The sequence below is a fragment of the Vigna unguiculata genome, chromosome 10, assembly GCF_004118075.2.
Source record: "Vigna unguiculata cultivar IT97K-499-35 chromosome 10, ASM411807v1, whole genome shotgun sequence".
Taxonomy (NCBI): domain Eukaryota; kingdom Viridiplantae; phylum Streptophyta; class Magnoliopsida; order Fabales; family Fabaceae; genus Vigna; species Vigna unguiculata.
In genome coordinates, this window is record NC_040288.1 from 3,246,221 (window position 1) to 3,259,762 (window position 13,542).

Sequence of the window (13,542 nt, forward strand, 5' to 3'; positions counted from 1 at the left end):
ATTAAAAATATTTAAACTTACAATACATTTAAATTTCACTAACCCTTAAAAATAAAGTAATTTATTTTTTCTTACAGAAATATTTAATTTAAATTATATAATCTTGAGTAAAAAATAAAGACCTTAGAACAAGAAAAAGACAAAAAAGAAGAAAAAAGAAGTTTCATGAAAAAAAAAAAAAGGCGGGGTAGGGAGGGAAACAAAATTACAAACCCCACCAAGAAATCCAGAGAAGAGAAAAAGACTGAGAAAAAAAAATTAAAAAGGAAAAAATCTGAATGAAAAAGAAGAAAGAAAGAGGAAAAGAGGCGAAAGAAGAAAAAGCGTTAAATAAAAACCTGAGCGATGGATCACGCTTTCAGGCATAGATACCATAGATTGACAGCTCATCACCTCACCCCAGGTGACACAACTTTTGGTGCTTCCTCTTCAGTAGAACAAGATTTTTTTTTTCTTCATTCATCAGCAAAACCAGAACAACAAAATAGAGAGGGCACTGCTCAAGGTTGCTGCAATGAAGGGTGGTGCTAAGAAAAAGGCCACGGCGGATGCTCCGCCCGAGTGGTGGAGCCTTCTGGTGCTGCGGATTCGGGAGGTGGAGAGGTGGGAGTGACAAAGTTCAAAGCTTTGAGGGGAACGAGGGACCCAGTTGCGGAACGGGAGGATGAGGAACCCCAGGTGGGGATTCTGACGGGGAGGGTGAGGAAGGAGAAGGGGAGGGGGAAGAAGAGTATGGTGTGGGGGGAGATGAAGAAGAGGAAAATGCTGGTGGTGCTTTCCAGGGGCTCAGGGTGTTGTTCTGGCTGAGAATTTTATGAAGTTGAAGCTATACGTCGCAAGAGGGTGCGCAAGGTAAAAAGTTCCCATCTTTTCCTCTTCTTTTGCCATTGGTGGTGCTGTAATGGAGATTGTTTTTTCCCTGTTGTTTTGCCTGTGCTAATTTTATCTGTATGGGAATGTTTTAGAGTTTTTTTTTTTTTTTTTCTTTTCGTAAATGGCTTGTGATTCATGTAGTCGACCTTGCTCTTAGATAGACTTTTATTGCTGTTCTATGATTGGGTTTATGTTTTCTCCCTCTTGTTCTGCTTTGTGTTGTGTCTGTTTTTTTTTTTCTTTTAAATGATTTATTTCCATGGCTGTTTTTTGGCCTAGTTTAATCTGTTATGTGTTTTTTTTTGAGTAATTTTTTGGTTAATGGGGTAACCAGTTGCCGAATAATGTCAATTATGTCGAGCTATTCATGTAGCCGACTTTTTTTATGGGTTTTGTTGTTGTCTACTTATTTTTTTAGTGATTGAGGATCGCCTGTTTTTTCCTCGTTTTGTGTTGTGTCCGTGATTTTTTCTTTTTTGAATAATTATATCTGCAGTCGATTTAGTTTTGGTCCCGCTTCCTCTACAAGAGTGAATTTTTTGATTTTTTTAGTGGTTTAAAGGGCCACCTAGAATGTTGTCTGATTCATGCAGCCTTTCATAGGATTTGTTGTTGTTCCTATTCTTTGGTGATTGAGGGTTATGTTTGTTTAATTATTTGATATGTAATGGAGTTTTCTTTTTATAGTTGTTGGTCTAGTTTTATCTGTAATGGGAGTGTGTTTTTGGTCTATTTTTATCTAATAAGGATTCTTTTGAGTTACTTTATGGTTTAATTCGAACTTGATTCGAGTAGCCAGCCAAACTTGGAGAGAATTTGCTGTTGTTGATGTAGTTCTTTGGGCTAACTGTTTTCTGTCCTGTTGGGGGCTTTCCTTTACGATAATGTGGATTTCAAATGCTGCAAATACAGGGTCAGGTGCAATACTTTATCAAATGGTGAGTACCCCTTTTGCTCCTTTGTCTTTTGTTCTTATTGATTGACTTGGTTGTGATGCAAATACTTGAAAGAAAAAAGGGTCTAGTGTGAAAATTTTATGTATGTATTTTTGCTGATCTGTTTATTGGTTTATTGCTGATCTGTTTACTGGTTTATTGCTGAAGGAATGGGTGGCCTGAGACAGCCAACACTTGGGAGCCACCAGAAAATCTGGTTTCTGTTCCTGATGTTGTTGAAGCTTTTGAGGAGAGGTATTCCCTTTTTCTTCCATAAAAGATAGAAGTTTTTATATCTTTCTTTGGACCCTGTGTTAAATTATGAGCTTAGATGTGAAGGTGCATATATTCCTATCATATTTTATGTCTGTGTTCTGTTTTTCCTGTTATTTAGAATGGGTTGCTTTGCTTATAAAAAGACTGTAGCTGCCTGAAACTGGATGGACGTATAATATGTCTAGATTGTGAAAATCACCTGTTCACTTATACTTTTGTGGTTTCAAAGCTTGAAGTCAGGAAGACACCGTAAGCGCAAACGCAAGCACGTGGTGCATCATACTCAACCCAAGAAGAGGCTGGAGCGTTCTACCACTCCTTACAGTCTTCGACGCTTTTCGAGTACCGTTGGAAGCCATTCACAGTCTGCTCTTCCTGTTCTTAGTGACGCTAGCCTTCCTGTTATTCCTGCCTTTCCTCAGACTGTTCTTTTTGCTGATGAATTGGGAAATGGTGCTGGCAACAATCTTGAAAGTGCCATACCTGTTAATGTTAACAAATCTCCAATTGTTTCAGAACAAAATGTTGAAAGGAATGAGGAAAATGATTATGATCCTAAGCTTAGTGAGCTGAAAGCCTCTTCTGCCGGTGGGAATGAAGCTGACAGGCTTGCAATACGGATTCCAGAAGCAATGCCTTCTGGTCCTGGGTTTGCTGGCAATAATGGTCAAACAGTTGCTAAGCCAAAGGGGGTTCGCATGGAAACAAGTGAAAGTGGTCGCTGCCGAGGAGCCAAAAGGAGAAAATCTGGTTCTGTAAAGAGGTTCAACAAAGAATTATATGCTGGTGAGCCTGCCAATACACAGAACCCAATTGGAGCAGCTGTTAGTACAGATGAGTCAGCCCTACTAACACGGAATGTTGGTAGTGGTGCTAATCATGCCAGACCTGCTAGCAATATTGTAAAGATTATAAAGCCAATAGGCTATTCAGCTTCTGTAGCCAGCGGAGCGCAGGATGTTTTGGTAACCTTTGTGGCTTCAAAGTAAGTAACTCAGCAATTAACATTAAGTTTCACTGTGCATTTGTTTCCATAATATGCATTCTAAGATTAATTGACCTTGAGTCATGTATGTTTTTATGATATCTTTCTTCTTTGATACAGCTGGTCGGTTCAGGAAAGGAGAAGTGTTAATTTTGGTTGCAATTGTGCACTCCTCGATAATGATTATTTTGAGTTAATGAAATTACAGTAGTCCCTTTCTATTGCATTTTATAGAGACAGTTGTGGGAGCTTCTGGTAATAAATGAGGCCAGTCACAGATATTTCCAATATCGTTCACTTACATTTTATAAACATTTACTTGTAAGATTGACATAGAATTGTTAAGGTAGCTTAACATTTATTGACTTATTGAAGCTTATTTTTTTTTTTTTATGTTTTACTACAAGCAGTTAAAGCTTGAATTTAATTATGAGAGTATAGTGTTTTTCTTTTCTTTGGTTGATCAAGGATGTGGTGTGGAATATTTGATAGAAAGGGGGAAATTGATGTAGTTGAGAAACTAAGATGTCCACAATTCCTTTGTTAGTACCAATACAATTTTAGCCAATGTTTACAGATGCTAAATCATATATACTAAACAAAATACTTACCTTTAAATTTTGTGGTTCTTCAATTAGACCTTGATTGGCTTTTAGAAGGCCCCACCCATTAGGGTTCTCATTGGGGTCCCAATGGGAAGGAAGAAAGGCAAACGGGAGAGGAAGAAAGGCAAATGGGAGAGGAAGTGCCACTCACACACACAAACACACTACGTGCCTAAGCCAAACTTATTTGGCTTGGCTGGACTATCCCACATGAGTCGTATTGTAGTCAACTTGACCGAGAATTATTTGCTTAAGGAAATAAATAAACTAGTCTGAAGAGAGGGTTGAAGCATTGCTTCTATTCATCACCACCTCTTACAAAGTTCTAGTAAGCGAGGGATGCAACCTTGGAGTAGAACAATCTTTCATCAACATCATCATTGATAAGGAAAGCAGTCAAGTAAAGAAGTAACAAAACAATAATACAGTTCTTGGTAAAGAGAAGAAACAAGTGTAGCAATAGTATCATATCGAAAGCTAGATCATCGAAGTTTGGGCGAATGGTTACGAGAGGAAAAGGTTTTGGAATGCATATTTTGAGGCAAAATAATAAATTGAAAGAGGTAACCTTGCAAAAAGAACGTCGTATCGTGTGTAAGTGTCGTTTGCTCGTTGCCAATAGGATGAACTTGGGTTATAAGATTCAAACATGAGTTTCAAAATTACAAAAGGGGTTGAAAATCTTAGGATTCAAAGGTTGTTCTAGAGGACTACAAATTCTTGCTTGTAATGAGTGTTGTCTACTAGGAGAGTAATGAATTAGATTGGATGGGTTGATGACAAATTAAATTAGAATTTATGGAAAGAACTCCAGCTTTTTACGAATCACGATTCCTAATCAGGGTTTTTTTTTTTTCTTTTTCTTTTCTGATAGAATAAAAGTTAGCTTGCTTACTTTGTGCAAGTGCGAAGGGATAATTTGGTTGCTTTTTTCATAAGGTTCAATACATCTTTGGGTTACTATGCTTAGTTTTGGATTTTTCAAAATTGATTAGTTGATTGGAAGAAAGGATAGTTATAGATTATAAGGAAAAACTAGAGCTAGAAAGAAGTGATAGGTTGAATATAAAATATACGTTGTGGGCTTAACTTTGCTAAGTTAATTGTGTATCGTAAAAAAGGAAAATATTATGTCTTGGGAAAGAAATTGAAGTGGTTTTGATAAAAAAAGCTACGTTTATGGTATCTCTTTGAATCCTTACTTTGTTATGCTAGCTGCCATGGTTATCAAACTCATGGGTTGACTCGCACACCCGTACGAGATTACGAGTCTAGACATTGGTCATGAGTTGACTCGTATATAAACTCGTTTTTGAGTAGACTCGGGGTAGACCCTGAGTGGACTCGAAGTAGACTCGGAGTGGACTCAGAGTGGACTCAAAGTGGACTAGGAGTGGACTTGGAGTAGATTCGGAGTAGACTCAGTTGACTCGTAACAAACTCGCGAGTTCGAGAATTTGTTATGGTAGTTGTGTATTGTAAAAAAGGAAAATATTATGTCTTATTGGGAAAGAAATTGGAGCGGTACGCTTTTGATAGGCTGGGATTAATCGAAAAAAGTTTTATAGATGGTATCTCTTAGAATCCTTACTTTGTATGCTTAATATAGTGATACCTTGATATACCTAATCTACTCCATCAGTTGGTACTAGTTATCATGATTTTGATTCTTTGGTTCAATGAGAAACATGAATCAATAGAAGAATTCTTCTACTGGATTTATATCCTAAGCCCTATAAGATTAATTGATTTGTTCTATGAATTCTAGGTTAGGATGGACGGGGCTTGATCCCACAACTTTTCTTGGAAATTGTCTAGTAAGTGTGAACACATGTATTGTATGGTACTTTACACTATTAAAACTTGATTATATATACAAATTTAATTTTGATTTAGTATAAACTTAACCATTTTTAGTATAAAATTAACTATTAACTATTTTTAGTACAAATTAACCATTTTTAGTTAAAAGTAACTATTTTTAGTATAGAATCAGCTATTTTAAGTATAGAATTAACTATTTTAGTAAGCATAACCAAGGTTTAAAGATTGTAAAGTTACAACCATGGTTATCAAACTCACGGGTTGACTAGCACACCTGTACGAGATTACGAGTCTAGACAGTGGTCATGAGTTGACTCGTATATAAACTCGTTTTTGAGTAGACTCGGAGTGGACTCGGGGTAGACCTTGAGTGGAGTCGGAGTAGACTCGGAGTGGACTCAGAGTGGACTCAGTTGACTCGTAACAAACACGCGAGTTCGAGAATTTGTTATGGTAGTTGTGTATTGTAAAAAAGGAAAATATTATGTCCTATTGGGAAAGAAATTGGAGCGGTATGCTTTTGATAGGCTGGGACTAATCGAAAAAACCTTTATAGATGGTATCTCTTAGAATCCTTACTTTGTATGCTTAATATAGTGATACCTTGATATACCTAATCTACTCCATTAGTTGGTACTAGTTATCATGATTTTGATTCTTTGGTTCAACGAGAAACGTGAATCAATAGAAGAATTCTTCTACCTGATTTATATCCTAAGCGCTATAAGATTAATTGATTTGTTCTATGAATTCTAGTCAGGATGGACGTGGCTCGATCCCACAACTTTCCTTGGAAATTGTCTAGTAAGTGTGAACACATGTATTCTATGGTACTTTACACTATTAAAACTTGATTATATATACAAATTTAATTTTGATTTAGTATAAACTTAACCATTTTTAGTATAAAATTAACTATTAACTATTTTTAGTACAAATTAACCGTTTTTAGTATAAAAGTAACTATTTTTAGTATAGAATCAACTATTTTTAGTATAGAATTAACTATTTTAGTAAGCATAACCAAGGTTTAAAGATTGTAAAGTTACAACCATGGTTATCAAACTCACGGGTTGACTCGCACACCTGTACGAGATTACGAGTCTAGACAGTGGTCACGAGTTGACTCGTATTTAAACTCGTTTTTGAGTAGACTCGGAGTGGACTTGGAGTAGACATTGAGTGGACTAGGAGTAGACTTGGAGTGGACTCGGAGTGGACTAGGAGTGGACTCGGAGTGGACTCGGAGTGGACTCGGAGAGGACTAGGAGTGGACTCGGAGTGGACTCGGAGTAGACTCAGTTGACTCGTAACAAATTCATGAGTTCGAGAATGAGTCACTGAATTCGTAGAATTGCACGAAATTTGTTGTAACCCAAATGGAAACCCCAAACCCAGATCGAAGAAAGGAGAAGAACGAAGCGAAAAAGAAGGTGAAAGCGCAAACCTAACGAACTCGAACATTGTTCTACCGTTGCTAACCAACTCTAGTTGAGTTGCAGTCATCCGACGAAGATTGAAGGTGAAAACTCCTCTATTTCGCATTTCGCCACTTGCTGTTGCAGCTTTACAACCATTCATACTTCATTTCCAATACCAAGTCTTTTGGTAAGGCCAATTAAATCAAGATTTCTAGTTTATAAATTTTTTCATTTGTTTTTCTTTGTTCTTTCTATACATTTGTCTATTGGGTAAGATCCATTTAATTACTTTGCATACTAGGGCGTCAAATTTGGTAACAATGGTGTGATATTAGGAGGATAGCAAAGTGGTTTTCAATGGTAACCATGGCAGACACAATAACTGCCAAAGTAGTGGTGTTTAGTGCACTACAATGTGGCCATGGTGCAATTATGGTATAGGCATTAAAAGTCCAATTTTACCCTGAACATCATTGCTTCAGGGTTTAATTTTAGGTAAAATATTTCTGCAAGTGAGGGTGAGCCTGGGCTTAATTGTAATGATGAGCCTTGGTGACCTTTGTTTGGATCTCTATTCCTTCACATTTCTATAAGACTTTTTTTGTCATTTGCTTTTTCCTTTCTTCTTTCTTTAGCTTTCCTGGTCAGTACACATTCTGTCAATTTGTTACATCTATTACTATTAATATCACCTTCATCTTTCAATTTTTACCTACATGCTCTTAGTGCTCCTGGATTGATGGTGATTGTGCGCAAATTGTGACTTATTTATCTCTCCAATGCATTCATTGTTGATTTCTATCTTGCTTGTATGTCTACTAATCCACCTAAACATTCTCATTCATCAGTGCAAATATCTGTCAGTTTTCATTTATCTAATAAAAAACTGTTTCCTTTCTTGTTGATGGGCATAATAACTTGCCTGGTAAGTGTGAACTTTGTTTCGATATCCTGAAAAGCCTGTGGCTTAGATAAAGTTGTTATGCATTTGCATTAATAGGAAATTGAGATTTATCAAATTGTGTGAAGTTTGCTTGCTTTGTTTGTTAATTAAATTGGTCATCTTTGTAATTCTTATTTGCATGTTGTACACATTTTTTTTTACTAATTCCAAATTAGTCCATATTGCACTGATGATCCACATTTTTACTATTCAATAGCACCAAGAGCAGCCACTCAAAATTTATAGTGGGATGGTAGTTTGTATGACGGCTCCTATTCTAAACTTTCCTATATATATATATATACATATTGTTTCTCTTTCTCTGCGAGGTCAGTAAAGTGCTAACTTGTACAATCCAACAAGTTTTGTGTGGGTCCACTTGTTAACTCATAGTGGGTTGCTAATTGCATAGATCACATGTGGATCAAGAGTTTCAGCAGACAAATGGTTAGATCACTGATATGATTTGATATTTTCTAAGATGAATGAAGATGCACTTGATACTTTTAGTGTTGTCAAATATTGCCATCGCCATCACCATCACCGGACATTGCAGCAATCATAGCTGGATGCTGTTATCACTGTTGCAGGTTTCCTGAGAAACACCGTTGTGATTGTCTTGCTCCCTGTCACTGCCATGCTTGTTATGAGTCTTACATTGCATGTCATAGCAAAGGTGACAAAGTTTCATCGTGTTTTAGTGATTGAGTTTAGACATGGGTTGACTGTGCAATTAGGGCTCACATCGAAAAAGAAATGATAGGGAAAGTGTCAAACAATCAAGGCATAAGAGAACATACTATAATATGACACGATCTGTTTAGAAAAGCTTAATTGCATTCTTCAGCCTTCCTTTCTCAAATAGGCAACGGCATACATATTTTACATTAATATTGGAGATTCCAGGAGATATGACCGGGAGTAATTATTGGGGATTCCTAACAACTATCTATAAAAGGTATGAAATAATCTATTAAAGATAGGTAATAAAATACATTTATGCACATTAACATTCCCACTCAAATTGATGCTGAAAAGTCAACCAACAACAATTTGTTTACAAGAAACAAATGGTGCTGTCGAGTCATCAACAACTTGAAGATTAATGGAGATGTAAGGGAGAGAGATGACATTGGTCGTCAAGGCTTCTCGGATATAATGACAATCCACTTTAATATGCTTGGTATGTTCATGGAACATGGGATTTGCAGCAATCTAAATAGCACTAATATTGTCAGTATGAAGAGGCTTTGGATTGGGTTGTGAAAAACCAATTTGCTCCAAAAGACTATGGAACCACACAACTTCAACACAAGTAGACGACATTGAACGATATTCAGCCTCAGTAGAAGATTTAGAAACATGATCTTGCTTCTTACATGTCCAAGAAATTAAGGCATTACCAAGAAACATACACCAACCTGTAGTAGACTATCGAGTATCCGAACAATCTGCCTAATCAGCGTCACTGTATGCCATAAGCTGTAAAGATGAGTCTTTGGGAAAGAATAACCCACATGTAGGTGATCCTATAAGATAGCAGATAATGTGACGAACAACAATGAAGATGCTAAGGAGAGGACATAAATTGGTAGACTTGGTGAACAACGTACAAAATGCTAGGTCTAGTGATTGTTAGGTAGATAAGGCTTCTAGCTCGATAGAGAATGGGATTTGGCAAAAGATTTCCTTCATCTTTCCTGTATTTGATATTTACTTCCATAGGAGTATCAACTCAAGTAGTTCCATCTAAATTGCAAAATTGATAAAATCTTAAAAGTACCTCCAATCCTAAAATGTGAGTTGTCCAAGATCTTTCATGCAAATTGTTGCATGTAGCTCAGTTTACAACTTAGTAATTAACCCATGATTAGTTCCTGTAATGATGAGATCATCCACATAAACCAAAAGGAGAACTATACCGGTGGGACACTTGTGGAAGAAGAGAGAATAATCATATTGACTTTGTGTGAAGGACGTTGCAATTTACAAGTATCAGTAAAAGGAGTCATACCAAAGGGAAGTTTCATGTAAATTTCTTCTTTGAGATCACCGTGAAGAAAAGCATTCTTCATGTTCATTTGGTGCGGTGGCCATGATTGAGAAGTAGCAATAGCAAGGAATGTTTGAATTGTAATCATCTTGGCCACAAGAGCAAATGTATCGTGATAAATTGCATACTCCAGAGCTACTAATTGAGCTTTGTAGCGATCCAAAGAGTCATCAGAGTGAAGCTTGATAGAGAAAACCCATTTACTTCCAATAGGTTTGACCGCAGGAGGAAAACACACACTGTCCCAAGTGTAATTTTCTTGAATTGCCTATAGTTCCTCTTGCATTGCTTTTTTCCAACGTTCGTGTTCCATAGTCCGTGTATAACTAGAAGGAATAAAAATGGAAGACAAGGCAGTTGGTAAAGAGACAGGTGTAAAAAACCATACGAATCAGGAGATTTAGATGATCGAGTGCACCTATGCTTTGCATTCATTTGTTCTTAGTGTATTTGGGTCAGTTGGGTGTTGTTTTTCTATGCCTCCTGTTATTTCTGTTCTTGGTGATTTATTTCTGTTCTTGTCTATGATTAATAGGAAAAGAACAAAATACCCTCCTCCTATAGTGGACAGTTTGGAGGTATAGAGTGGTCCAATATTGGGATGCAGGTGCATGCATCCCCAACAGTCCCAAAAAACAAATTCCATATCCTTTCCAACCAGTTGCCTCCTCTTCCTAACATCCATACCCACTCACCCATTTATGATTTGCCTCTTTTAGTAGAGGTTGCTGCAAGATGGGTAACCAATTTTTCTGGAAAATTCAGAATAGAAGCTTACTGGCTAAGCTCTGCTTTAGGCAGGTGAGACACAAGAGGTTGCCTGTGAAAATGGCCAAAAAAATGTGCTGTGAGATTGCTCTTAGAACAGTAGGCTGCTGCTCTGTAATGCTACCGTGCTTGCAGCCTTACTGGGTGCAATTGAGAGCTATATTTTCTGAACTAGTCTTGCAAGTTTTGAATGTTCTCATATACACGTTAATCTACAGTATTTCTGAAGGGTGATCTTGCCTGCTGCATTTTTATAATTTTGAAAGCATTTTGAGAGGAAAATTATTATAGTTATGTGCGAGCAACAAATGAAGCAAAATTCTGCCAAAGAAGTTTGTTCAAGGTCATTGAACAAATGAACCTATGGTCTGTTAGATAAACCTAAGGAAAAATGAAATCAATTTCTTTACAAGTTAGAACTAGAGTATGCATAAGTTAGGTTTTAAAGAAATTAACGCGAGTTGTTTTCTTTTTTTTGTGCAAATCAGCTTATTTGTAAGTTAGTTTTAGCTTTTGAATAAGTTTAGTTCATTGTTTTCCTCATTTGTTCTCTTGTTATAAGTGTTAAGGGAGAAGTTTCTTCAAACATGTCTCTACTCTCTGCTTTTGGCTTATATCATTTGATTCTGTGGAGCCTGGGGTTTCATTTGCATTATTCAATTTTTTTCCTAAATGTATATCATTACTCTCTTTTATTCATATCAAGGCTTTGCAGGTCTATTTGAGTATATTATATGAGCTGAATAATTTAGTGATCAACTTTGCAGGTCTGATGGAACAGAGGTGATGGTTAACAACAAGTATCTAAAAGCATTTAATCCACTTCTGGTAGTGCCCTATTCCTTCTCATTACTACATTTGATTATTTCATTGCCAATGTTTCTAAGGCCTCTTCTCACATAACCCTTCTCTTTTTCATATGTTGCAGCTCATCAATTTCTATGAGCAGCATCTTCGCTACAGCCCTACATCTTGACCGACTAAAGTATTGAAGGTGCTTTGAGTATGTAGTCAGATTTCACATGACAGCACTTAGTTATTTTTAAGAGTATCTTTTGTAGATGCAAAAGATAGTAAAGGGTAAGAAATGCATTGTTTGTTAGTTACATATAGGTATTGACATTTTAACCAGTGGTTGTCTGGCTACATACTGTGATGCAACCTGGTGCCATAAAGAACTACATATTTTAGTGTCTCAAGACATGAGGATTGGACCAAATAGTTTCTTAAGAATTAGTTAGTCAAGAATGAAAAAACTGTTTTGGATAATGTCAAATTTTATGGAAATTTATAGCTATTTATTAGCAGTTTATGTTTGCCTGTTATGTTATTGGTTGAGTTTTTTCTAACCAAATGCAGGAAAATCCACAATTAACTGCATGTGAAATTGTTAAATCAAATGCTATGTTGCACTCAATTTTCTTTCTACCTAAGATGCAATCTTTGTTGGATATTTTTTATCAATCCAACTTAAGGCTAGGGTAGGGGGTGGTGTTTCTAGTTTTCTGCTTTTACAATGTTTGAATGTGAATTTGAAAAGGGAAATTGTTTTCATGAGCAAAGATTGTTGGTGGTGAAAAAGGAGATTTGTTCATTGCAGTGTTAACAAACCTAGTTGAATTGGATTTTTTGATGCATGGATTCTACTCAACTTGAATACTGGATCATGAACATAGTTTTCTTTGAGCTTTTGATATATGAATGTTTTGTTTTGTAAATTTCTTCAGATAACTTATCATTAAAAAGAGTAAAATGCATCATATTTTTCACAAAACCAAAATCAACTACTCTACTTTGGGTTTAGAAAAGTTTGGTGAGAAGAGTTTTGTAAAAGTTAATTTTATCGGTTGATCTTGGTTTGAGAGAAGTTTATCATTTTTGCTTTTATTTTATTCTACCTTTTGAAGTTCTGAAAGGAATTTAGAGTTATATTTTTTTCTGATGTAAAAAAATTTCTTGTAAGATTTGTTCATAAACTCTTAACAGGAGATCTGATTTTCATGCTCAAAAAGGGTGGTTTACTTGTTGGAAATTGGAATGTCACATACCTTATGAAGTTTGACCTTGTTGTGCTTGAACTCCACTTCTGCTCATGCATATGTATTTTTGATTTTTTTTTTCTGTATGTTTTTGATTGGTTAAACTTGAAAGATATAAAAGTAAATATATTGAAGCCTTTCTTATAAAGAGAAATCAATTTATGCACTTTAATAATAGGTTAAATTATACTTTTAGTCTCCATTTTCGTAGTAAAATTTGAATTTGATTCCTCAATTTTTTTTTATCTCAATCTGGTCCCTATTTTCGGAAATTTGACCCAATCAAGTCTTTTCTGTTAGGGGTGAAGTAACGGTGTTAAATGGGGTGTCACGTGTCAACTTCTGGATTTTTTGAATTTTTTGAATTTTTTGAATTTTTATTAATTTTTTTAAAGTTTTTAAAAAAATTAAAATTTTGCCACGTGTCAAGTGGACATAGTGCCACGTGGCAGTGACAGTGCCACGGGTCACTATTTAGGAGTTGTCATTTTCTCATTCTCAATTTGGTCCCTCTATTTTATTTTTTGTCTCAATTTAGTCTCAATTTTTGTAAAAATGATGCAATTTCGTCCCCTTTTAAATTGAAACCCAAATTTAATTTTTATATAAATAGGCACAAATATTTCTATCAAAATTGATATTTCAAGTAAATATTTTTAACAAGATTAAGTTTATTTTAATTTATATTTTATGTTAAACTTTATTTAAAATTGTTTTAAAGTTGTTAATAAAAATAATGTTAATCAAAAAATTCATAAATTATATTGATATCTTACATTGTACTTTAATATTGTTTTTATTTGAATTTATATTTTAAATA

At 35.5% G+C, this 13,542-nt stretch overlaps 1 protein-coding gene across 1 annotated transcript; it reads left to right on the forward strand.

Moving 5' to 3' along the window:
* Window positions 1-345: 345 nt before the first annotated feature.
* LOC114166965 (chromo domain protein LHP1-like) lies at window positions 346-12,000 on the forward strand. The gene is made up of 8 exons (XM_028051844.1): window positions 346-403; window positions 539-730; window positions 809-852; window positions 1,786-1,811; window positions 1,977-2,063; window positions 2,314-3,069; window positions 11,451-11,511; window positions 11,612-12,000. The coding sequence occupies exons 1-8, from the start codon at window positions 346-348 to the stop codon at window positions 11,657-11,659; spliced, it is 1,272 nt and encodes a 423-aa protein (XP_027907645.1). The 3' UTR covers window positions 11,660-12,000.
* The last annotated feature ends 1,542 nt before the right edge of the window (window positions 12,001-13,542 follow it).

Bases quoted from the DNA above. Each gene is read 5' to 3' on its own strand.
- LOC114166965 (XM_028051844.1), top strand. From the start codon at position 346: ATGGATCACGCTTTCAGGCATAGATACCATAGATTGACAGCTCATCAC. The intron at 853-1,785 runs GTAAAAAGTTCC...CTGCAAATACAG, and splicing joins GTCGCAAGAGGGTGCGCAAG to GGTCAGGTGCAATACTTTAT. The intron at 2,064-2,313 runs GTATTCCCTTTT...GTGGTTTCAAAG, and splicing joins GTTGAAGCTTTTGAGGAGAG to CTTGAAGTCAGGAAGACACC.